This window comes from Heptranchias perlo, chromosome 41 (assembly GCF_035084215.1).
Source record: "Heptranchias perlo isolate sHepPer1 chromosome 41, sHepPer1.hap1, whole genome shotgun sequence".
Classification (NCBI taxonomy): domain Eukaryota; kingdom Metazoa; phylum Chordata; class Chondrichthyes; order Hexanchiformes; family Hexanchidae; genus Heptranchias; species Heptranchias perlo.
This window is the reverse complement of record NC_090365.1, coordinates 13,030,010-13,055,829: the sequence shown is the minus strand read 5'-3', so window position 1 is coordinate 13,055,829 and position 25,820 is coordinate 13,030,010. Positions and strand designations below refer to the sequence as shown.

The following is a 25,820-nucleotide window of genomic DNA, read 5'->3' as shown; positions in this document are numbered from 1 at the left end:
TTATGCCTTTCCCGGTCGAATAGCCTGCCGACACTCACGGTTGAGGTTCGCAGATGAAGAATGGTGGTGGACAATTAAACAACTAACGGGAGGAGGAGGCTCTGCAAACATCCCCATTCTCAATGATGGCGGAGTCCAGCACGTGAGTGCAAAAGACAAGGCTGAAGCGTTTGCAACCAGAAGTGCCGAGTGGATGATCCATCTCAGCCTCCTCCCGATATCCCCACCATCACAGAAGCCAGTCTTCGGCCAATTGGATTCACTCCACGTGATATCAAGAAACGGCTGAGTGCACTGGATACAGCAAAGGCTATGGGCCCCGACAACATCCCAGCTGTAGTGCTGAAGGCTTGTGCTCCAGAACTAGCTGCGCCTCTAGCCAAGCTGTTCCAGTACAGCTACAACACTGGCATCTACCCGACAATGTGGAAAATTGCCCAGGTATGTCCTGTCCACAAAAAGCAGGACAAATCCAATCCGGCCAATTACCGCCCCATCAGTCTACTCTCGATCATCAGCAAAGTGATGGAAGGTGTCGTCGACAGTGCTATCAAGCGGCACTTACTCACCAATAACCTGCTCACCGATGCTCAGTTTGGGTTCCGCCAGGACCACTCTGCTCCAGACCTCATTACAGCCTTGGTCCAAACATGGACAAAAGAGCTGAATTCCAGAGGTGAGGTCAGAGTGACTGCCCTTGACATCAAGGCAGCATTTGACCGAGTGTGGCACCAAGGAGCCCTAGTAAAATTGAAGTCAATGGGAATCGGGGAAAACTCTCCAGTGGCTGGAGTCATACCTAGCACAAAGGAAGATGGTAGTGGTTGTTGGAGGCCAATCATCTCAGCCCCAGGGCATTGCTGCAGGAGTTCCTCAGGGCAGTGTCCTAGGCCCAACCATCTTCAGCTGCTTCATCAATGACCTTCCCTCCATCATAAGGTCAGAAATGGGGATGTTCGCTGATGACTGCACAGTGTTCAGTTCCATTCGCAACTCCTCAGATAATGAAGCAGTCCGAGCCTGCATGCAGCAAGACCTGGACAACATCCAGGCTTGGGCTGATAAGTGGCAAGTAACATTCGCGCCAGATAAGTGCCAGGCAATGACCATCTCCAACAAGAGAGAGTCTAACCACCTCCCCTTGACATTCAACGGCATTACCATCGCCGAATCCCCCACCATCAACATCCTGGGGGTCACCATTGACCAGAAACTTAACTGGACCAGCCATATAAATACTGTGGCTACGAGAGCAGGTCAGAGGCTGGGTATTCTGCGGCGAGTGACTCACCTCCTGACTCCCCAAAGCCTTTCCACCATCTACAAGGCACAAGTCAGGAGTGTGATGGAATACTCTCCACTTGCCTGGATGAATGCAGCTCCAACAACACTCAAGAAGCTCGACACCATCCAAGATAAAGCAGCCCGCTTGATTGGCACCCCATCCACCACCCTAAACATTCACTCCCTTCACCACCGGCGCACTGTGGCTGCAGTGTGCACCATCCACAGGATGCACTGCAGCAACTCGCCAAGGCTTCTTCGACAGCACCTCCCAAACCCGCGACCTCTACCACCTAGATGGACAAGAGCAGCAGGCGCATGGGAACAACACCACCTGCACATTCCCCTCCAAGTCACACACCATCCCGACTTGGAAATATATCGCCGTTCCTTCATCGTCGCTGGGTCAAAATCCTGGAACTCCCTTCCTAACAGCACTGTGGGAGAACCATCACCACACGGACTGCACCGGTTCAAGAAGGCGGCTCACCACCACCTTCTCGAGGGCAATTAGGGATGGGCAATAAATGCCGGCCTTGCCAGCGACGCCCACATCCCGTGAACGAATATTTAAAAAAAATTTGGGTGAAGTACTGAAGGCTGCTGGCATCCACGGGAACCTTCACCAGCGCACCATGGCTGCAGTTTGTACTACCTACAGATTGCACTGCAGCAACTCGCCAAAGCTTCTTCGACAGCACCTCCCAAACCCTTGACCTCCACCACCGAGAGGGACGTGGGCAGTGGGTGCATGGGAAAGCCTGCCCCTCCAAGTCGTACACCATATCGGCCGTTCCTTCATCGTCGCTGGATCAAAATCCTGGAACTCCCTCACTTCACCACGGACTGCAGTGGTTCAAGAAGGTCCACCACCACCTTAAGGGCAACTACGAATGGGCCTTAAGTGTTTGCACTCAAAGAATTTGTATATAACAAGCTGTTAGAACATAAGAAATAGGAGCAGGAGTAGGCCACATGGCCCCTCGAGCCTGCTCTGCCCTTCAATAAGATCATGGCTGATCTTCGACCTCAACTCCACTTTCCCGCCCGATCCCCATAACCCTTGATTCCCTTCGAGTCCAAAAATCTACCGATCTCAGTCTTGAATATATTCAACGACTGAGCATCCAGAGCACAATAAATGCCGGCCTTGCCAGCGACGCCCACATCCTGAGTGAATTTTTTTTTTAAATGCCCCAACTCGAGCTGTTGTCTTTGGGAGGGGAGAAATTTTGTGGAGGCGGTTGAGAATTATTTACTGCTGTGTATAGAAGCCTAGATCAATGCATATCTGATGCAGCCTATCCAAGCCCTGCAGGTGAACTGTGCGTTCCAGAAGATTAATGATAATTGGGGCAAGTGATTTGTTTGGCTCAGTTCCACACCTTTTACGGAAAATTGCAATAACCAGGCAGCAAACTACACTCTAAGAGGTAAGTGTAGAAGCTGAAGGATTTCATGCTTTGCTGAAAATCTTACCCTGGATAAAGTGCAATTGGAAATGTGCCTCCAGTAAAAATGGATACACTATACCTCAGAAGTTGATCTATTCGGGAGGATGCTGGGTGATTTGTGTTAGCTTCCCTCTCCCAGTGTCACAGACAAGCACCCCAACTCCACTGTTCCACTTGCCTGCTGATGCAGCCGGAGTCTGGAGGTTTGTCTGCAGTATTGGGAGTCAAGAGCCAAGACCCTCCCAGGCGACTTAACAGCTATACAACGGGAGCCTGAATCGGTGTGTGGTGGAGCAATGTTGCTCCCTTGGGCAGGAAGAAGAAAACTAACTCCATGTTTAGGATATACAATATAGAATCCCTCTAGGTTAATGTACTAGTTATGTTAACTAACATTGATGTCCCTCTTTAGGAGCAGCCTGGGGCAGCCATGACCATCTGTGAGATTTCTCTTGCGTTAATAGACTCCTGTATTGTATGGTGGATATCCTTTTACCCTCTCCCACCCCCACCCCCCTCTCCCCTCCCTTGGGTCTCTAACTACCGTCTACTGGGTTTTTAGAGATTTTGTGTTGGTTTGTTCGGAGCTATTTATAGTTATGTTCACGACATGGCGTGTACTCTGTGATTTGGCTAAAACCCGCTCCGACAACCAAGTGTCACTCCAGTGTCTGAATGTGCAAGATCTAATCTTCCTCCTGCTTAATGCTTGCTGCTAAAAATGAGCTTTTACTAATGATTCAGTTCCAAATTGCCACGTCAATTTGGATGAAATGCAGAGAGGTGCAACGGTCTTGTAGACAGTAACAAGTTGAGTAGAAAGTGGAATTAGCATACGTACCTGCCCTCCTTTTCGCTTCTGTATATGGCAAGAGAGAAATATAAGCTAAACAGTGGGTTTTGGACTCTTCTGTGTAGCGGTCCCTTGCAAATATTGACACGCTCCCAGGGACACCCCCACCCAGGGAGAGTTAACGGTCACCCAAAGGAAAATTGTGCCATCTTTACAAAAAATGTTTATATTATTGGTATATGCAAGTCAATGTGCAGAAAAATACAGAACTCTTAGACGCAGTGCTCATGGTGTGCCTTAGTTCAGGAGGATAGGACTCCAGTCTCCTTACAGTCCCCCTGTGAACTGCAGTCTGAAAGCCTATTAAATAAAAATGCAGGATTTTTTCTTCCCCGTTGTGCAACTATGGCATTTCCTCTTTGCACTGTCCATAATTGAGAAGCCGCATAGGCAGTCTTCTCCCAGGCTTCTGTGAGTGATACTTTGAAACTAGGTGTTGGGGGGAGGGGGTTGCTCGGCAGTGACTTGGGCACAGACTTAGGCATAATTGTCCCTGTGCTGTGCTTCTTATGGCTGAGAGTGGGACCTGGGGACTGGACCATTGGAGACTGGAGGCTTGAGACCATATCACACCACTCCATTCATTCTGGCTGTGTCACTATGCTGAGAAATGTACGGCTGCATTTACACTACAACTGTGGTGACTGCAGTTATATTATAAATGCACTCTGAATCCAGTGTTCCAGGCTGGACCTTACACCAGAACAAATTGGAGTGAAACTCCCTGGAGGAAGGAGTCGCGCTCTGCTTTGTTTCAGAGTCTGTATGGGCCTAATTTAAACACTCCAGCTTAGTGTTGGCATGAAACGGTTTCAGCTTCATAACGCCTCTAATTTTAATTTTTGTGCTTGTCAAAATGAGACTTAACCAATGCTGAAAATTTAATATTTTCCACTCAAACTGAGTGTCTGCATCAGGTACTTCTAGGTCTGGTGTAACCTGGCTAGCCAGATACAGGGTAAAGCTCCCTCTTCTCTGACACAACAATGTGCCTCAGCCCCGACCTCAGTAGAGCAGCTACTACTGCACCAGCATGATCTGTCCTTTTTCTACACCTGCCATTCTTGTGGTCTCTGAGGTTGCTGAGTTTTGCTGTATCCTGAGTTGTGGGTTCTTATTTTATTCACTCTATCTCCCATCCAATCCCCAGTTTCACTGTCCTTGTTTCCAGAGCACAGAGCAAGTTCCAAACAAGATCATATGAAGCTCCCTATTTTATTAATTTTATCACCAAGATTTGCAGTCAATTTGTAAAATATAAGCACGTTGATTTTGACTACTGGAGGCCACTTAACAGCTTACAGCAGAAATATGTTCTAGCATGTTTTGTTTTGCTGGAGGTGGTAGGCCACCCGGTCAAAAAATTCTCAAGAATAGCTGTAGAGATTTTTTTTTTAAACCTCAAGATAGAACTACAAAGTCTCCCAGATAGCCCTGGAGACCTAATCGAGTCAGAGGGATCTAGAATTCTGTTGGCTCTTGGGGAACAATGATTTTTCCTCATGTACAAAATATGTAATTAGGAATGCAGTGTTGTCACTAGGCTTATTTAGCATCTTGGTACCTGAACGCTATAGTAATGATCCACGAAACCTTCACGCCGGCTCGGTATGCTGCTCGTGTGATACTCAAGACACGATTTTTTGAAGAAGTTCCAGTTGGACTGTGGAGAGCCCCACGGTGTGATGTGCTTCGACTTCCAAAAAAAACATTCAACAACGTTCCACCTGAAAGGCTCCTATTTAACCTCAAAGCCCTGGGGATTCAGGGTAGATCTTGGCAATGGGTGAGAAATTGGCTGAAGGCTAGCAAACAGTGGGTACTTGTTAGAGGAGTTATGTCAGTGGGGGGAGGGGAAGAGAGGGGGTGACCAAGGATCGATGTTGGAACCACTGCTGTTTCTAATTTACATCGGTGACTTCGATTCAGAAACTCTATGCAAATTAGTGAAATTTGCAGATGATGGTGAATGATGAGGCTCAGTTGATTCTGAGCCAGCATCGTGGGGAATACAAAACAAATTGGATAAAATATGCAAATGGGCAGAATGGCAGATAAAATTTAATATGGTCAAATATAAAGTACCGCACATGGGAAGGAAAAATGGGTGATGCATACTCCATGAATAGCTACACTAGAGGCCTTGGTAGACTCAGCTCAATGTGTCCAATAATTTCCGAGTCGCAATCAACAACGCAAACAGAATGCTGAACTATATAGCCCAAATAGTAGAGTACAAGTCAGTAGAAATTTGACTCATATATTGTACTACTCAGACCACACCTTGAATGTTGTGTACAGTTTTGGTCAACAAGACAGACATTCATACGATATAGGCAGTTGATCTTACAGGTATGCAAGATAGTAAAGGATATGATAAAGGTAAATCTAGAAGTGGGTAGGACTAGGAGACATGAGTTCAAACTAATAAAGGCAGGAAACTTTTTAAAACAGTGTTCAATACATTGAACTCCCAGGTAAAGTAGTGGGGGCAAACCTTGGAATCATTTAAGGAAACACTAGATGCAGCACTTGGAAGAGTGTAGAATCTTTCCAGATGGATGAACTAAGACTAGACTGGTTTTTCTAGTCCATATTTATCTTGTGATCCTGTGAATTGCCACCACTACAGCCACCAATGATAGGCCTCTGACCATCAATACTTTACCCTAATGTGAGGCAACTCAAAAAAAACTATCTTCACACAACCCGACTGTGCTGCGGGGTGCTCTCATTTCATGTTGGCACAGCACGGAACCCTCAGCTAACTCATCATTATGCTTTACTGAATTCCTAGTGACAACACTGGAATATTTGGCAAACTTGATGCTACATTGAAATATTGAGAACTTGTTGAGATCTAAATGGCTGTTCCCAAAGAGAGACAAGATTCCTCCCTACTGTGTGCTAGTGAACTGTATGTGATGCTTTATTTTCCCCACTCTTGTGTATTCTCTCTGTCTTTCTGTTTCTTAGAATCAGGATGATGTAGTGCTGCTGGCTGCCATCCCCCTTGCTATACTTGACTCTTCACTCTGCTGGTGGATATCCTGTCGCTGCCCGATGCTTGGCTAGTCTGCGTTGAGACTTCTAGAAAAAAAAAAATATTTTTTATTTTTGTTGGTTGCATTCCTTTCCGTCTCAGGTCATCTGAAATGCCAAGAGCCCAAAAATAGTTTCAGTCGTTAAAGATTTATCTTCTCTGTAATGAACCCTGGCATTACGAAACCAAGTCCAAATATCTAGTTAGATTGAGAGTTCAGGCAGGTACATGGGTTTTATTTCAAACCCAGACCTTTTCCTCCCTTCTATCGAAGGTTACAAAAGGCACTACGTAAAGGGCCGTATATTAACATGCAATTAAAGTTAGCAGCTGTTCCGTCTAACCAAGCTTGAATTGCCTTTATGTTGGGTTTCCAAAGGATCATGCTAGAACTTTTCAGTATCTGAAGCAGTTCCCCACCGTAAATTGTGACCCATGGGCCATCACAAATGAACGTGGTGCTTCAATCACATCACGAAGGACTCATAGGCCTGGTCTGTAACGGAGGCTGCAAAGCACTGCTAGTGGCTGCCAGACTGAGAGTGAGCGAGGTGGTTGTTCTGGTAAAGCTGCTGGGAGGGAAGTAGTTAATTCTGCACTGTCCGTTTGCATTTTGCTTTATGTCTCTGCTCTCTGCTTGCTTCACAGTGCTGTGGTTACTGGTTCTGTCCCTGATCCCAATCTAGTGCAGTTAAATACTCATCAAAGGGGAATTGGATGCAGACACTGAAATGGTGATACAGAATTATAGAAACTGCCCCAATTAAGAGGTCAAAACTCAAAGCAGCCTGAGCTTACTGTAGTAACTGGTTCACTAATTCCCAAATAGTACAAGCCAATTCAGGGATGTGCTGTTTGCTATTAAGGCACTTTTTTTCAAAATGTACTTTATCCACATTGGAAAAAATACACAGTCCCAATCTTGACTGTCTCAGGGACATGGCAGATAACGAGGAGAGGCTGGGCAGCTCCTCAGACTCAAATGGGAGGAAAAGATACCCTGGAAAGTGTCTCACACCTTGGGGCCGTCCAGCGGCCTGTAGGCCACTGTTCAACCTCTTGGCCAAGGTAATGTGCTGGTGTGGGGAGTGGTGGACCATTTTTTTAAGCTTCTGTTTTTATAAACTCCACTATTCCAATTAAACACCATACAGTGGCTCCACCCAACATACTTACAAAGACTGGGAGGTGATTTTCTTATATGCTTACGGCCAATCAGCCTGTAGAGTGATCAAATCTAGATTTCCACACTGTGAATTGCAGACTTTTGCTGCTTCAAGGAATTATCCATGGATAAGACTCTTTGATTACCTAATCTTCAAGTCCTCACTCCACCCCACCCCCCAAAAGTTGTGAATTGGTGGCAAAAAAACTTGGGGTCACCCTCTTCATCCCGTTTAAGACTCGGTGCTTGACCTATGGCCTTTCTGCACTTTGTTTCACTTTCCTTGCCCCCCCCCCCCCCCCCCCTTCTACAGTTATACCAAAGGCATTGAGTGAGGCCGGAGCACTAGGGCTGAGCGCAGAACTGTCACAATTTAGTATCCAGCACTAAAAAAAGAATGGCTGCCCCAATCAGATCAGCCATCACCATACATGCCAAACGTGAGCGTTGTGGGGGCCTAGCCTGTGTTTGCTGACATAAATCAGTATGATCGGAGCTCATCGCCTCTCAACGTCTTTCCTACTAGGAACAGACATGGTTGTTGCAAGAGTGGCAGATCTCACCTGCAGTATGCAGCAGCCGGAATCACGTCATGTAACAGCACTGCTCGGGTAGCAACAGCATAGAGTGGAAATAGTGAAGGGAAGAGAGCAGGGTGCAAGCTTTGGGGTGTGGGAGGGTTAGTGCCACCATTAACTTTGATGGGCGGGATGGTGGCGGGGGAGAAGAGGCTTGTGTCAGCATTAACGTTGGACGATGTGGGGTGAAGAGAGGCGAGTGTCAGCAATAACTTTGGGGGGAGGCAGAGAGGGAAGAGGAGAGTCAGTATTAGGTGCTGGGAGTATTTTTTTTTCCTGGTAAATACGTAAGCCATTGTATGTTTAAGCATTCCTTTCAGTTGCATACAGTGGGAATAAGTGGTACTTGCACTTTTTAAAGTACCTGATTTATGCAATAGTCCAAGAGAGCAGTTACAATGCACCCACCCTATGATGAGTTTGATATAGTTTTAACTAGATTGTGAAATGTTTCTAGCGAAGATAGAGGACTTATTAAAGTGGCTACTGTGTAGTAGTGCTTATAATACTGGGTGCCTCTCCTTGTATTACAGGGGAGTCAGAGTAAAAGTGTGTGTGATCTGAGTTTCTGTTGTACTGATCTCATTTACTCCTACTGTACTGAAACCATGAACCAAGGTTACATAGAAAGTTTGCTGCAGAAGGGGGCCATTTGGCCCATCATGCCTATCCCAGTGCTGGTACCTCACCAAATCTGTCTACTGAAATACCACTTCCTTTACTCTTTATATACCTTTCAATATTTTTCTTCCATTTATCTAATTCTCTCAATGTTGTGATTCACTTGGTGTCTGTACTTACTTGTGGTAAAGCACTGCATTGTCCAAAGAACCATTTGACAGCCAATAGAATGTTCCATCATTCCACCTTTTGCCCTTTTTTTTTCTTAAACCCCCCCCCCCCCTCTCAGATCGCTACTTACACCTATTGAGTTTTTCCTTCATCTCTTCGTTCCATCCCCACTTTCAGTTCTGGTGGTGTGAAAGTAACACTGATCACTGGAGGAAAAATATCTCTCCACCCCCACCTCCCAAAAATCGCATATCTGTATTAATCTTGGAATCATAGAATGATACAGCACAGAAGGAGGCCATTCAGCCTGTAGTGCTTATGCCAGCTCTTTGAAAGCTATTCAATTAGTCCCAATCCCCTGCTCTTTCCCCGTAGCCCTGCAGATTTTTCCACTTCAAGTATTTATCCAATTCCCTTTTGAAAGTTACCATTGAATCTGTTTCCACCACCCTTTCAGACAGTGTGTTCCAGATCATAACAACTCGCTGCGTAAGATTTTTTTCCTCCTGTTGCCTCTGGCTCTTTTGCTAATTACCGTAAATCTGTGTCATACCTTGTAATGAATTGATTTTCCATTCTGAATTTTCCAACCCTTCCTCCCCCAACAAATTTTTTTTTTTACAAATGAGTAGTCTTTATCACCATTACTGTGTGGGTCATGTTTGGTTAAGAGCTGGTTATATTGTGGTAACTAACCTGTCTCTACAGCTCAGGTGAGGAACTGCCGAGCAAAGAAATCTTAATTGCTTTTTCAAAAAACTTTTGGTTTCCTTGACCCTCTGCACATCTTCATTAGCCTGTCCCAGACAATGAAGCAGCTGAAACTCCGAAGAACTCTGGTGAAACTCTCTCTGTACCGGCACTTCACGAACACATTAATATTTGCTGTTTTTGGTAAGTCTCAGATTATTGCACAACAATAAATTGGGAGGAGAAAGAACAATGTTTATAGGTGTGCATTAAGTTTAAGTGACACCCTTCTTGCGTTTGTAGACCAGGAGCCCTTGCTAGTGCCCAGTGTTGGGGAGGTAACTCCCAGGGTCAGAGTTCATTTAGACCATCATAGAAATTATGGAGTTATTGGTTATTCTAATTGTGAAATAAAAATTTGGATTTGGAGAGGTGCAATGAAGTACACATTCTCAGTTAGTACTAATCTGAGGGCTTAGTTGGTAATTGCATTGCCTGTATGGAACTGAGACATACACCCTAACATGATCCCCAATCTCTGCTGGTTTCTGCAAGTATGGCAGTAAATGTGTTACAAATGGCATCAATACCTAATTTACTAGCTCAGTGGCCTTGGGTATAGGAGAGGTAGAGTCAGCCAGGTTTGTGGGCACTGGTTCAAGCTTGGCTGTGATGCCTGCTTGGATAAATAGCCTGCTGGCCCTCATTATCTGGGCTCACTCATCCAGAAGAGCCATGTGGTTGAGGTAACGAGAGCTGTAACAACCCTTGGAATAAGAACCACCTTCAGGAGAGGAGGGGAGGAAATTGGAGAAAGAGGTCCTTTTCTTCTAATCCAGCATAATGCAGTGTTACTTGTGATAGTTATATATTGGAGTCGTAAAGTAGCAGTTCAGTTTGACGTACATCTTTCTGAAAACTTGAAGTACTTCTGAACCACGGGAGTGGGGATGTTAGTAATGAAGTTTGTGGAACTGTAGTGTTTTAGACTTGGGTTCAGCTGTGTGATGTCTGCACATGGCGGGTCCCTAACCTACGAACATATGAATTAAGAGCAGGAGTAGGCCATTCAGCCCCTCGAGCCTGCTCTGTCATTTGATAAGATTATGGCTGATTTGATTGTGACTTCAACCCTACTATAACCTTTGACTCCCTTGTTAATCAGGAATCTATCTAACTCGGCCTTAAAAATATTCAATGACCCTGCCTCCACCGCTCTCTGGGGAAGGGAGTTCCACAGACTCATGACCCTCAGAGAAAAAATTTCTCCTCCTCATTTCCATCTTTAAATTTTTAAGCTGTGGCCCCTAGTTCTAGTCTCTCCCACAAGGGGAAACATCCTCTCAACATCTACCCCTTCTAGTCCCCTCAGGATCTTATGTTTCAAAAAGATCACCTCTCATTCTTCTGAACTCCAATGTATACAGGCCCAACTTGTCCAACCTTTCCTCATAAGATAACCCCCTCAGTCCACGAATCAGTCAAGTGAACCTTCTCTGAACCGCCTCCAAAGCAATTATGTACTTTCTTAAATAAGGAGACCAAAACTGCGCACAGTATTCTAGATGTGGTCTCACCAATGCCCTGTACAATTGTAGCAAAACATCTCTACTTTTATATTCCATTCCCCTTGCAATAAATGACAACATTCCATTTGCCTTCCTAATCACTTACTGTACCTGCACACTAACTTTTTGTGATTCATGTACTAGGACACCCAGATCCCTCTGTACCTCAGAGTTCTGCAGTGTCTCTCCATTTAAATAATATACTGCTTTTCTATTCCTCCTGCCAAAGTGGACACGTTCACATTTTCCCACATTATACACCATCTGCCCACTCATTTAACCTATCGATATCCCTTTGCAGACTCCTTATATCCTCTTCACAGCTTACTTTCCTACCTACCTTTGTGTCATCAGCAAATTTAGCAACCGTACATTCGGTCCCTTCATCCAAGTCATTGATATAGATTGTAAATAGTTGAGCCCCAGCACTGAACCCTGTGGCACTCCACTCATTACATCTTGCCAACCTGAAAATGACCCATTTGTGCCTACTCTCTGTTTCCTGTTAGCTAACTAACCCTTTATCCATGCTAATATGTTGAGAAAGACACCAACTGGAGCCCAGGGGCTTCACTGAAAGGGAAGGAAATTGGGCGGTGAGTCAACTTGGGCTGTTCTTGCAACATCTCCTGGGAGATGATCACAGTGGCATTGGCAGAGGCCGGGGAGTGGGTCGTGTGCCTAACAACTGCTGGTCCCTGCTCTGCACTCCAATTGAAATGCTGTACGTCATGGTGGGAGGGGGGGCTGAGGGACCGAGAGCCTAAAGATTAGGCAATGAAGTCAGTTTTTAAATAGAGCAGCGAAAGTCAAATCTCAATTGAAAATTTCAAAACTGAGATTGATAGATTTTTGTTAGGTAAGGGCTACAGAACCAAGGCAGGTAGATTGAGTTAAGATACAAGATCAGCCATGATCTAATTGAATGGTGGCACAGGCTAGAGTGGCTGAATGGCCTACTCCTGCTCCTTTATTCTACTGTGCTTTTTACTTCAATGAAGAATTGTCTACATTACAACTTAAAAGTCCTCTACCAGTAACGTGACCTCTGTGCTGGGCAGCTCCTGAACAGCTCACAAGTTGGTCCATGGCAACTGCCATCAAAATCAGTGGAACTGCATCAGCTTTCAGTCAACTCCTCCCTGTCAATGATGACAGTGGAGAAGAGATCGGAACCAGCAGGTCTCCCCTGTGGCAGGAAATTTGACTTTTTTTTCCCCCCCGAATGGCACTAGATACTTTTATGACCATTGTTTTCGAATGTAGAAATTGAGAGAATACTTGACCAACACGTCCCTTTCAGTTGGTACAGCACATGATGCCACCAGGCATGATGCTTTAGGTTCATTTCTCATTTCGGCTGGTCTCTATTACCAGTCAATACGGTGACTTCTCCAGGTTACCATCCAGGCTAAAACCCCAGAGGTACCAGTCACTCAAATTTGTCTTTCACAGTTCAGATGAGATTTGTCAGCTGGATAGGCTGCTAAATGAGATGCCCAATGAGAATTGTTCGTTCTCCCTTGCCAGCTGAGGAGGAATGAACACTGGCAATCTCGGCCTCATCTGACTGTATTCATCTGGATAATCCTGCAGTCCCTCCCAGCTGGGGGTAAAAGAGCAGAGTTACATTCCCAACTCCATTTAGCTTGTAGTCTGTTACAGCCTATACTGTGGCACTGCATATTTGTACAATAACTTGCTTGATCAAAGGATTGGGTTCACACTTAACAGATCCATTATGGATTAGTGACATAGAGTCATAGAGTTATACAGCATGGATAGAGGCCCTTCGGCCCATCGTGTTCGCGCCGGCCATCAAGCCCTGTCTAATCTAATCCCATATTCCAGCATTTGGTCCGTAGCCTTGTATGCTATGGCATTTCAAGTGCTCATCCAAATGCTTCTTGAATGTTGAGGGTTCCTGCCTCCACAACCCTTTCAGACAGTGAGTTCCAGACTCCAACCACCCTCTGGGTGAAAAAGTTCTTTCTCAAATCCCCTCTAAACCTCCCGCCTTTTACCTTGAATCTATGCCCCCTTGTTATAGAACCCTCAACGAAGGGAAAAAGCTCCTTAGTATCCATCCTATCTGTGCCCCTCATAATTTTGTACACCTCAATCATGTCCCCCCTCAGCCTCCTCTGCTCCAAGGAAAACAAACCCAATCTTCCCAGTCTCTCTTCATAGCTGAAGCGCTCCAGCCCTGGTAACATCCTGGTGAATCTCCTCTGCACCCTCTCCAAAGCGATCACATCCTTCCTGTAGTGTGGCGACCAGAACTGCACACAGTACTCCAGCTGTGACCTAACCAATGTTTTATACAGCTCCATCATAACCTCCTTGCTCTTATATTCTATGCCTCGGCTAATAAAGGCAAGTATCCCATATGCCTTCTTTACCACCTTATCTACCTGTTCCGCCGCCTTCAGGGATCTGTGAACTTGCACACCAAGATCCCTCTGACCCTCTGTCTTGCCTAGGGTCCTCCCATTCATTGTGTATTCCCTTGCCTTGTTAGTCCCTCCAAAGTGCATCACCTCGCACTTTTCCGGGTTAAATTCCATTTGCCACTGTTCCGCCCATCTGCCCATCCCATCTATATCGTCCTGCAGACTTTGGCTATCCTCCTCGCTATTTACCACCCTACCAATTTTTGTATCATCAGCGAACTTACTGATCATACCTTTTACATTCATATCCAAGTCATTAATGTAGACCACAAACAGCAAGGGACCCAGCACCGATCCCTGTGGTACCCCACTGGCCACAGGCTTCCAGTCACAAAAACAACCTTCGACCATCACCCTCTGCCTTCTGCCACTAAGCCAGTTTTGTATCCAAAGTGCCAAGGCACCCTGGATTCCATGGGCTCGTACCTTCTTGACCAGTCTCCTGTGGGGGACTTTATCGAAGGCCTTACTGAAATCCATGTATACCACATCCACTGCGTTACCCTCATCCACACGCCTAGTCACCCCCTCAAAAAATTCAATCAAATTAGTCAGACATGATCTTCCCTTGACAAAGCCATGTTGACTATCCCTGATTAATCCTTGCTTCTCCAAGTGGAGACTAATTTTGTCCTTCAGAATTTTTTCCAATAATTTTCCTACCACTGATGTTAGGCTCACTGGCCTGTAGTTCCCCGGTTTTTCCCTACTCCCCTTCTTGAATAATGGTACTACATTAGCGGTTCTCCAGTCCTCTGGCACATCCCCTGTGGCCAGAGAGGTTCTGAATATATGTGTTAGAGCCCCCGCAATCTCCTCCTTTGCCTCACACAGTAGCCTGGGATACATTTCGTCCGGGCCTGGGGATTTATCCATTTTTAGGCCTGCTAAAATCGCCAATACCTCCTCCCCCTCGATGTTAATATGTTCGAGTATATCACAGTCCCCCTGCCGTATTTCTATGTCTACATCGTCCTTCTCCAGAGTGAAAACAGATGCAAAAAATTCATTTAGAACCCCTCCTACATCTGCCGGCTCCACACACAGATTGCCATTTTTGTCCCTAATGGGCCCTATTTTTACCCTAGTTATCCTCTTACCCTTAATATACTTATAAAACATCTTAGGATTTTCCTTTATTTTGCTTGCTCGTGTTATTTCATGGCCCCTCCTTGATCTCCTAATTTCTTTTTTAAGTATCCCCCTGCACTTTTTGTACTCCTCTAGGGCTTCCTCCGTCTTTAGCCTTTTGTATCTGCCAAAAGCCCTCCTTTTTTTCCAGAATGGGCACTGCAATGTAGCCGTAGCCCCTGTGCCTGGTATCAGCTCACCAGAGTGGCACAGACAAATCAGGAATCTGATCCAACCTGTTGTCCCCAAATACATTGGAGGGTAAAACAAAATTGCATTTCCAACCCCATTGCAGCTTCTGTCCCGCTTGTTCCCAGTCTCTGCTTATTGGGTTAAGGGGTAGAATTGATGAAGGGCGCCTTCATCTGTGGCAGCACCAAAGTGTTTGTGCTCTCTTGCAGACTCACTGGCTGGCTACAGGTTGTTGTTGGTAGAGGACTGGTAATAGGTCACCTACCAGCCCACTTGGTTCGGGAATAGCCTGTGACCCAGACAGGGCCTTGAAAGGTGAGGGTCACACTCGCATGAAATGGGAGAGGTGTGGAAGGAGGAGAAGAGATAAAAGATGTGATTTTTTTTAAAAGCTTGTCTTCAAAGAAGCAATGCGATATTTTTAAATTAGAAGCTTTGATCTATTTCTTCGTGTTTCAGTGCATTGTCAATTTATTTTTGCACCGTGTAGAATGGAAAATTTGTTGACGATAGCTGCATCAAAAGTATTTGTGTTCCTTCCTCAGTTTCGGTGATTTTTATTATCTGGGTGACGATGACATTCAGGCTTGCAGCCTGTCAGTCGGTGAGTAAACATTGCAAGCAGTGATTGCGTGCAAAGTTTGGTGTTGTTAGCTTCCTTCGTGGTTGCGATCTGGAGAATGGGAAGGGAACCCATTTACAAGGTGCTTGCAAAGATTAATGGTGCCATAGTGAAAAGCCCCCATGCTAAATGCACTTCAGGGCGCCTCAGCCAACTTAATAACTGAGTTTGTTTCAAGACAATTTCATTAACCGGGCAGAGAGATCTTGTTACAAAATATCTTTTATCTGTCTCTTACCCGCTCCCCCCAACCTTCCGTACAGTTGTCATCAGTCCATGGAAGAGTTCCTAGCTGTAATGGTTTTTCTGGTGTGCCAGCCGGCTTCAGTTGGTAGCACACTCTTCTGAGTCAGAAGGTTGTGGATTCAAGCCCCACTCCAGAGACTTGAGCTCATAATCTAGGTTGGCATTCCCAGGGCAGTATTGAGGAAGTGCTGCGTTACTGGAGGTGGCACCCTTCAGATTAATCCAAGGCCCCATCTGGAATGAGGAATAGGCCATTCGGCCCCTCGAGCCTGTTCCGTCATTCAATTAGATCACGGTTGATCTGCATCTTAACTCCATTTACCCGCCTTGGTACCATTTCCCTTAATACCCATACCCAACAAAAATCTATCTATCACAGTTTTGAAATTTTCAATTGACCTCCAGCTTTTTGGCAGAGAATGTTCCAGATTTCCATTACCCTTTGTGTGAAGAAGTGCTTCCTGACATCACCCCCGCCTGTTCAGCCAGACATCAAGATCCCATGGCACTTGGAGGAAGAGCAGGGAGTTCTCCTGATGTCTTGGTCGTTATTCCTCCTAACCAACACTGCCAAAAATAAATTAACTGCTTGTTCATCTCTTTGCTGCTTGTGGCACTTACTGTGTGCAAAATGGCTACCACTTTTTTCCAAGTGCTTTGTAATGTTTCTCAGACTTTATAATCCACTTTTTTCTTTTGTTCCCCACTAGGACTGGAGGGAGTTATGGATAGAAGATGCATTCTGGCGGTTTCTCTTCTCCATTTTGCTGCTTGTCATAATGTTCTTGTGGAGGCCGTCTGCTAATAACCAGAGGTGAGTTTAGTGTCAGACGTTGTGTATACAGTGTCGTCACTGGCGTTATTTAGCATATTAGTACCAATACACTATGGGGAGAAAAACCACACATGGTCCAGAACATCTAATGTGGTCTTGTGTGGTGCCCAGAAGTCATCGCCTCGATTTGCTTCCGCCTGTGACCAACTGGCAACCACTCGTCTTTCACCTTGGTGTTGCATGGCTCTCCAGAAACAAGCCAAGATTGGAAGGGGGAAATCAACTGCACAACTAAGCCTTTTTTCGCAGCTCCATGTGCATACGGTATAAAAACATCCATCACTATCTGACCTGGTGGATGAAGGGACCCAGCCAAAATATTAAACTCCCCTTTTCAGCTGGTGGCAAACCTGCTCTGCATTTCCAGCCTGTCCTGTTTTTATATGAAAAATCAAATGCGGAAGGTGTGGTTTTCAATACGCATTGCAGGGGGGTTGCTGATTTATCTCGGTTCTGTTCTGTGCTTAATGTAGAGTAACTGCCCACTGTTCTTTGCGTTGCAGATATGCTTATTCTCCATTGGTAGATGAAATTGATGATGAAGAGGAAGAAGAACAATTGATCAATGAGGGTTTTGGTGAGTTTGGCTAATTAATATGTCGCCATACATAAAGAAGGTGCATTTATTTAGTGCCGTTCATAACCTCAGGATGTCCCAAAGCACTTCAAAAGTACTTCATTGGCTGTGAAGTGTAGTCACTGTTGTAATGTAGCAAAGGATGACAGCCAATTTGCCCACAGCAAGGCCCCACAAACAGCAGTGATGTTGGTTGAGGGATTAATATTAGCCAGGGAATCAGGAGGACTCCCTTGCTCTTCTTCGAAATAGCACCATGGGATCTTTTACGTCCACCTGAGAGAAGACAGGGTCTCTGTTTAACATCTCATCCGAAAGACGGCACCTCTGACAGTGCAGCAGTCCCTTAGTACTGCTCTGGAGTGTCAGCCTGGATTATTTGTTTGAGTCTCAACCCACTTCAACCCACAAACTTCTGACTCCGAGGTGAGTGTGCTACCACTGAGCCAAGGCGACAGATTAAATGTCAGAAGCCCTGCATCCTGTGCACAGAACACTGTGTACCAGGGAATCAGTGAACCTGGGTAGAGAGCAGAATGAGCTTCACTCTACATTTGATCCAAGCTGTATCTAACCTGGTAATGCTCGATGTTGATGGCGTGTTCCAAAAATGGAAAACGCTTCCATTTCGCAGCATTGATATCCCTCACCTTGATGGAAACAAAAATTTACATAAATTACGGCAATAAAAAGGCCATTTTTAAAAGTTAGACTAAATTTTATTTTATTAAAGAAAGAAAAGGAAATGCTACAATGGTTAGGATTATTTCCACTACTTGTGCTTGGCTGATACAGCTCACCTCTGGAATTCAGCTCTTTTGTCCATGTTTGGACTGTAATGGGGTCTGGAGCTGAGTCGTCCTGGCAGAACCCAAACTGAATGTCAGTCCGCATCTGGTCGTTATCTCGTTGTTTGTGGGAGCTTGCTGTGCATTGACTACATTTCAAAATGTACTTCATTGGCTGTAAAGCACTTTGGGACTTCCTGAGGCCGTGAAAGGTGCAATATAAATGGGGGTTACCAGAGACTAAGCCAATATTTATCCCTCAACCAACATCACTAAAACAGATTATCTGGTCATTATCCCATTGCTGTTTGTGGAATTTTAATGACTGCAATTTGGCTGCCGCATTTCCTACATAACAGTAGTGACTACACTTCAAAAGTACTTAATTGGCTTTGGGACATCCTGAGGTAAATGCAGGCCTTTTTAATGGCAGATGAGATTTTTAGTCATAGTGTTTCTGTAGATGAATTACAGCGCTTAAAAAGAAAGTGTCACTTTTCACGTGGTTACTATTAACTAATGATATTGCTAGGAAATTATATGATTGGAATGGTTGGGTGATTACTACTGAACAGTTACTCAAATGAGGCAGCATTTTCTTAAGATAGTCAGTACTACTTTTGTATCATGGATGTCATTTTATTCTGTGAGCAATGTATCTAAAATTGTCTGGCGTCATTGATGTTAATAATCTCTAATATCTTCTGCAGAGGGAATGAAGATAAGAGCAATAAAATCAGAGTCTAATGGCACAGTCAAGCCTAACAGAATGGTGAGTGAGCACTACTCCACCTTTTGGCTTTTTACTGTTGCCATGCAGACCGTTATTATTAAATGTTTTGTTTTCGAGTCTTGGTTGTTTGCTCTGCTGCTTTCATCGCAACCACTGAGTGTATGAATCTACCTCTCCTCCCTTACGTCACTCCTTAAAGCCGACCTCTGAGCAAGCTTTTGGTCACCTGTCCTTCAGGCTCCTTCTTTGGCTTGGTGTCAATTTTTGTTTGATTACACTCCTGTGAAGCACGTTCGAATGTTTTACTACGTTAAAGGCGCTATATAAATCCAAGTTGTTGTTGTATAATTAAAAGAAATTAGCACACAGTGATATTCTGCCACTGGGGGAAGATTTGCTCGGGTTGCCATGCGTTTGTGATATAAACATAATTGGAAGACGTTCTTTATTTTCTATTATTAAATAAATCAAGAAGGCAATTTAAAAATAACAGGTTTACAATTTCTTTAAAGTAGCATTCAGAAAAAGAATTTTCCATTATGATTATGAAGCCCCTAACAAACGAGAACCAGAGGGAATCATCCCATGGTGTTTATAATGCCCCTAACACACAGGGACCAGAGGGAATCATCCCATGGTGTTTATAATGCCCCTAACACACAGTGACCAGAGGGAATTATCCCATGCATGATGTTTATAATGCCCCTAACACACAGGGACCAGAGGGAATCATCCCATGCATGATGTTTATAATGCCCCTAACACACAGGGACCAGAGGGAATCATCCCATGCATGATGTTTATAATGCCCCTAACACACAGGGACCAGAGGGAATCATCCCATGGTGTTTATAATGCCCCTAACACACAGGGACCAGAGGGAATCATCCCATGCATGGTGTTTATAATGCACCTAACACACAGGGACCAGAGGGAGTGTTCCCATAATATCGTTACTGCTCCAACTTCTCCACTTTTATACTTCAAATCCAGTATTGGTAGATAGGTGCAAATGTGCTGTGTGGATACAATCATGCTGGAATCATACTCAGGGCTTTACTGATAACACACAGACCCAAACACGCTGCAGAAACTGACATCTGAGGATAATTGGTCACCAGATCAATCTCTCCAAATAGGAACAATGAAAGCTAATAATATAAAGTTCCTAAAGTGTCCCTGTGGGAGTCCAGAGCTTGTGGATAGGGGCTTCTAATAGAAATGTATTCCAAGGCATATACTATTACTGATGAACACTTTTGGGCCTCGCAGTTAAACTGGCCTGACCATCACTGGATTTGTAATTATTTTAGATAACTTGTGTTCAGTAAAGAATTGACCTTGAAACTGGCCAAACGTTTAATTTTTTGTGAGTATGGCCCCACAGCACAAAACTGAGCCTAAATGGACATTAAATTGGACATCTCAGGCCACAGGATGGCTGGTGTGGGAGCTGCAGTGTTGCATATTGTTCTGCTGCAATTTGGGGTCTGAGCGAGAAGGGGAAGCTTTAGTCTGCATCTAATCATACGATACCTGACCTCATGAGTGCTTGATTCTGACACTGGGTCCCCCAAACATTTCCAGCAGTAACATCCTCGCCTTAGTGAGCAAAAAATTCATCAAAAAAATGAGCTCTTGATATTGGCGGCAACCTTTTTTTTTAATGTTTGCTCTTAAATGTTTTACTGGCACTTACAACTACTGAACGCTGGGAAATAAATTAAACCCCAGTCCATCACCGGCATCTCCACATCACAAATAAATTAAAGATCACTGAAGCTTGTGCTGTAATAAGGTGTTTGCTGTTCTGCAGGATGAAGACCTCAAATGGGTTGAAGAGAACATCCCATCCTCACTAACTGATGTGTAAGTCACTCTTGGCTAAAATGGAAGTTTCCACATCGGGACTGCTTTTACAAATTAAAACCTTTCGGAGGATTATCTTTTATGTGTTCCCGTATTTTTGACTAATCTTGTTAAATAGCGAGAGATTATTACATTACCTGCAATTGTTAACCGTAACACTCTCACACCTCCGAGTCAGAAGGTCATGAGTTCAAGTCCCACTCCAGAGACTCGAGCACAAAATCCAGGCTGACACACGAGTGCTGCACTGTCGGAGGTGCCGTCTTTCAGGTGAGAAGATAAACTGAGGCCCTGTCAACCCTCAGGTGGATGTAAAAAATCTCATGGAACTAAGAGCAGGGGAGTTCTCCCCAGTGCTCTGGCCAATATTTATTCCTCAACCAACATCACTAAAACAGATGACCTGGTCATTATCACATTGCTGTTTGTGGGACCTTGCTGTGTGCAAATTGGCTGCTGCGTTTCCTACATTACAACAGTGACTATCCTTCAAAAAGTACTTAATTGGCTGAAAAGTGCTTTGGGAAGTCCTGAGGTTGTCTTTTTGGCAATCAAAGGTATGAAGGGATATGGGCCAAAGGCAGGTATATGGAGTTAGATCACAGATCAGCCATGATCTTATCAAATGGCGGAGCAGGCACGAGGGGCTGAATGGCCTACTCCTGTTCCTATGTAAGGTGCTATGTAATTGCAAGTCTTTTTTACCAGCCAACACTCCAGGCGAGAGAGCTGGGTACACACGGATACCATGGTACGGTTGTGTGGAAGACCCCAGGCCAAAGAATGTTTCTATTGATGTTGATTGACCTCACTTCGTGTTAAATTCAGGAACTCCTGTCACATTCCCTGGCAATGTCATGATGATAAAAAAAAAAATTAAATGAACATTGTAGCGAGTCTGCCAATGGCACAGTGGGCACCGGTGCCAACAACTAAGCCATACAAACCAAAAGGTCCCAGGCTTTCTTGCCCATTTATGCTTAGTTGGCTGATCTGGATCAGGAAAGCAGTTAGGATGCTGCAGTTGGCCTTAGTGCTCTGGGCAAAGGTTAGCCAGGCTTTCTGCTCCTGATTGCTATCCAGTGATCCACTGGGATTGGGCTCAGCCCCCCCCCCCCTGCAATTCAAATAGCATTCCCAGCGCTCACTGTCTAGACTTGCATATGAAGAATGGCCATTTGGTACTCGAGTGGCTGCCAGTTCTTGTGGAGTGTTAGTCCAGCATGTGTCTATACCTTCAGGAGAGGGGCTGAAATGTTGGAGTTTTCTTATGGTGAAACTCTTTGGCGTATAATGTACAATATATAACTTAATTTCCATTTAGATGAATAAAACCATTCTCCACTTTAACCAGAGGCTGGTATTTCTCTGTATACGGTGCAAGGATATTAAAATTTATCATTCTGAATTTGATCAATTTGAACTGGGTGTGTACTGGGCAAGTACCCACATTAGATTGCTCCTTAGATATTGCAGAATGGTGCTGTGCTACTCTGTATTCACGTTTATTAAGCATTGATTGTCTTAAAGAATCTTCCATCTTCAGTTTTTAATTCAATTTATTACTTTCCAGTGCATTGCCTACCTTACTGGATTCAGATGAGGTAAAATATAACTTATTTTGTGACTTGACTTTTAACTGTTCCGTATAGAGCTCTCTCCCTATGGCTTGGTGACAGAGCTCCCCCGTTGGCCAGGTTGGTAAAGACAGTGTGTGAGTGAACCCTACAGACCAGAAGGCCCACGGTCTGATTGCTGGCCTGTGCTGCATTAGTTGACCTCAGCTGAGGTGGGAGTAGGAGAGATGTAATTAGAATTCCACGCATTTAGCCTTGGTTGGAGGGGGGGGGCGGTGGTGGGGGGTTTTGGTGGAAAGAACCAGCCAGGAATCCCTGTAACTCCTGGTGGAAAGTGTAGCATGCCAGCATCTAGTGAGAACGGGATTAGGCTCCGATGATGCCTTCCATAGCCAAATAACCTACCAACACTGTCTAGTCTCGCACGTGAAGAATAGCTGTTTGTGAAGTAGCAGAGTGTGGCCAGTGCATTTGTTAATCTCTTTTGGGGGGTGGGGAGAAGGAAAGAAACACAAGGCTTCTAAATACTTCTGATGCTAATTCTAGTATTTTTTTTCCTGTCTTGTTTCAGGAAATAATGACGACTAAGTTCGAAATCTCCAAAATGGAATAATCGCTTGAGAGCATGTTACAGGCAGAGCTTTACTTTGAAAGAAGCCGAATTCTCCGCTGCAGTGGATTTGACATTTGGGCCTTTTTTTTTAAATGCACAAAAAATGAAGGAATGTGTAAAATATTCTTTGTGATGTGACTTTTTGCAATAGCATAGAAACATTTTTTTTTGTTTTGGATATTCTTTCACCCGATCACTTTATTGAACAAATCCTTTTAAAAACTGCTTTTTTTCCCACCACCCCTTAAGGGTCTGAAATTCAGTTTGAATTCTATGAAGTGCCACCAGCAGAGCCCAATGGAGAAGAGGTTAGTTTGTGTTGGGTGTGCAAGGATTGGAAGTAGAGCTGAGCAAAGTTGCCATGACGCCAGTTAAGTGGAACCAGGGCAATGTAAAATATGCCGCACATGTAAAGGTTGTGGGCTGAGTATAAAATATGGTACGTCCATGCCTGTCTATATGCAAATATCTTTTATGTCATAATTTAAAACAAAATAGTAAAAAGGAAAGAGCCAGTCATTTTCAGCAATGTTACAGTGCCAAAAATAATAGGTACAGTCACTTACTGTTGGTTGCTACTGACCTGTAGCCTGAAACTTGGGAGCACTTAGCAATCTGCAGACTTACCCAATCCAGCAGTTGAGCTCTAATTGACCTGAGTCTGTTTACTTAACAACCGTTAGACTTTGTGGCCTAAAAAGGGACACGGCTGCACCTTAACAGCCTTATGGTACATGCTATAACACTGCTGACCTCTTATAAAACAGCCTATCATCTGGCTTAGTGTGAGCAATGTCGGGGGAGATCTGTGTATGTGTATTTCACGAGATAATGCATCTAAGAGTTAGCTGCCATCATAAACTAAGAAGGAAGCTCGAGGCGTTTATTATCCCACCCCCCAGGACATGTTGAGGTCCTGTAACACCACAAGCTATGCATTATTCAATATATTAGAGAACTTTCCATTTTGAACTTTTTCCTGATGGGGGTTCATGGTAGACACCAGTGACTGTGTGACTCTTGCAAACAGATGCTGCAACTTGATGCTTCTTCAGGTGATTTTTGAGATCATGTTCTCTGTAGTTTTGGAACAGGAACAGAGCACATCGCTCACTGATATTTTTATTTCCTCCCAGCCGCTTGTGAAAACCCAGAGTCCTCCCTGGAAATCTGAGCGTGAGACTGGTTGACTTTTGCTGTGATTTTCCAACCCTCTTCACTGCTCTTGAGTTAGGGACGGTGAAAATTAGCCAGGATTCCTACTGCTGATCACTAGCCAGCGACCTTGATGTGCATGGATATGCACATCGAGCTTGACTGTGATGTCCACTGTGGTTGAATAGCCTATAAACACACTATCAAAGCCACTTGGAGGCGAGGTACCTCGGCCAAGGTCATCACCTTTAAGTTTATTTTTTAAATATTCTATGTGGATCTCTTGTTTATCCATTTTAATTTCCACTTGTTTTTAAATTGAGATTTGTTACATTAAACTTTTCAAAAGAAAAAGCCTCATTCTATAACCTTGTCATGTAAAGGTTATTCATCGCGCAATTTAAAGCCAGCTTTAAATTATTGTAAAATCTTAATTTTTTTTAATCTCATGTGAGTTTAAACAAACTGCACTGTTTGTGCAACACTAGTTATAATGATAGGTTCAGGGTCCTGATGCTTAAGTTGTGCATCACAGTTCTAGAAGCTTGAGTTCTAAAGTATGGGACATGTGTCTCGCATTGACTTTGTTTAGTCCTGTTTCATTCAAACCTGGTTTGAGTTGTGGTTCATCCCTAATAGAAGTGTGAAGACTGGTGATTGATGCTTTCTGTTGTCAGGCTAGCAGCAGTGTAGCACATGCTTGTGCTGGCAATAGAGAAGTCGCAAATATGACCCCCCGACCCCCCCCCCCCCAAACCCCATCTGCAGACAGCTTCCGCACAACTTAAAGGTATTCTTAAATTGTTAAAAGTATTAATGGTACAGAACTGGACTGGTTCTGGATTGGACACAGTACAGTTTGGTCCAGCCATTATTAAGGCTGATGTGGCCCTGCACCGGTCACCATTATCCCCGTATATGTAGAAGCTGCTTACCGAGGATTTCCCCATCAGGTGCGCACTGCATCTTTAAAATCTCCGATTCTGCATTGTAAAGGTACTGTAAGCAGATTTGTACTGTTTCTGTGAGTATGTTCAGATGAATAATAAATCATATTTAGTAAAAGAAGTCCTGTTTAAAGAAACTACAAATGTAGCTACATTTGGTATTAATGACTATTGTAGGCCAATTAAGTACCGGCTTGTTTAGGTTTGTTGAGTTATTCCTGTTTCGTTCAGCTGTTGCTGAAATACGTCCTTTATTCTTGCCCATCTCCTCGCCTACCGTGTACAACAGACCTCCGCTGTTCAGGACGGTGGTATGGGATTGGCTAAAATCTCAGCTGAACAGATGTTTTTATACTTCGCTCCTGTTTTGCGTCCATCCGACCGCATCCCAGTCAGAGACTGCGAGCAGGCAACTGGCTTGCCCTCTGACCCCAGGCGATGTAATTCAGTCAGCAAGTTGATTTCGACCTCTGTTTTTAGGTTTCATTCTCAACTATTGGGGGAATGTCTGACCTTATTGATGCTCCCTCCCCTTGCTGAGACCAATAGGACGCTCGCCATGTGCTGAAGTACGTGTGTGAACCTGAATCCCGTCACCCTGTGTTACAGTGCTCTGCTCGTCTAACTCCCTTTAAACAATGTATTTAATGGAGGG

General features: G+C 44.5%; 1 protein-coding gene across 2 annotated transcripts in view; it reads left to right on the top strand.

Moving 5' to 3' along the window:
• zgc:162698 (Transmembrane protein 87A-like) overlaps positions 1-25,286 on the top strand; it is a 53,502-nt gene extending 28,216 nt beyond the window's left edge. The window contains exons 14-22 of one of the 2 annotated variants that reach the window (XM_067975126.1): positions 3,151-3,224; positions 9,957-10,063; positions 15,749-15,807; positions 16,782-16,885; positions 17,410-17,483; positions 18,982-19,043; positions 20,821-20,873; positions 22,447-22,477; positions 23,022-25,286. In XM_067975126.1, coding sequence (XP_067831227.1) covers positions 3,151-3,224; positions 9,957-10,063; positions 15,749-15,807; positions 16,782-16,885; positions 17,410-17,483; positions 18,982-19,043; positions 20,821-20,873; positions 22,447-22,477; positions 23,022-23,063 — 606 coding nt within the window. In that variant the 3' untranslated portion in view covers positions 23,064-25,286. Of the gene's footprint in view, positions 1-3,150; positions 3,225-9,956; positions 10,064-15,748; positions 15,808-16,781; positions 16,886-17,409; positions 17,487-18,981; positions 19,044-20,820; positions 20,874-22,446; positions 22,478-23,021 lie in introns of those variants that run through there. The other variant, XM_067975127.1, reaches the window with a different exon arrangement.
• Positions 25,287-25,820: the final 534 nt, after the last annotated feature.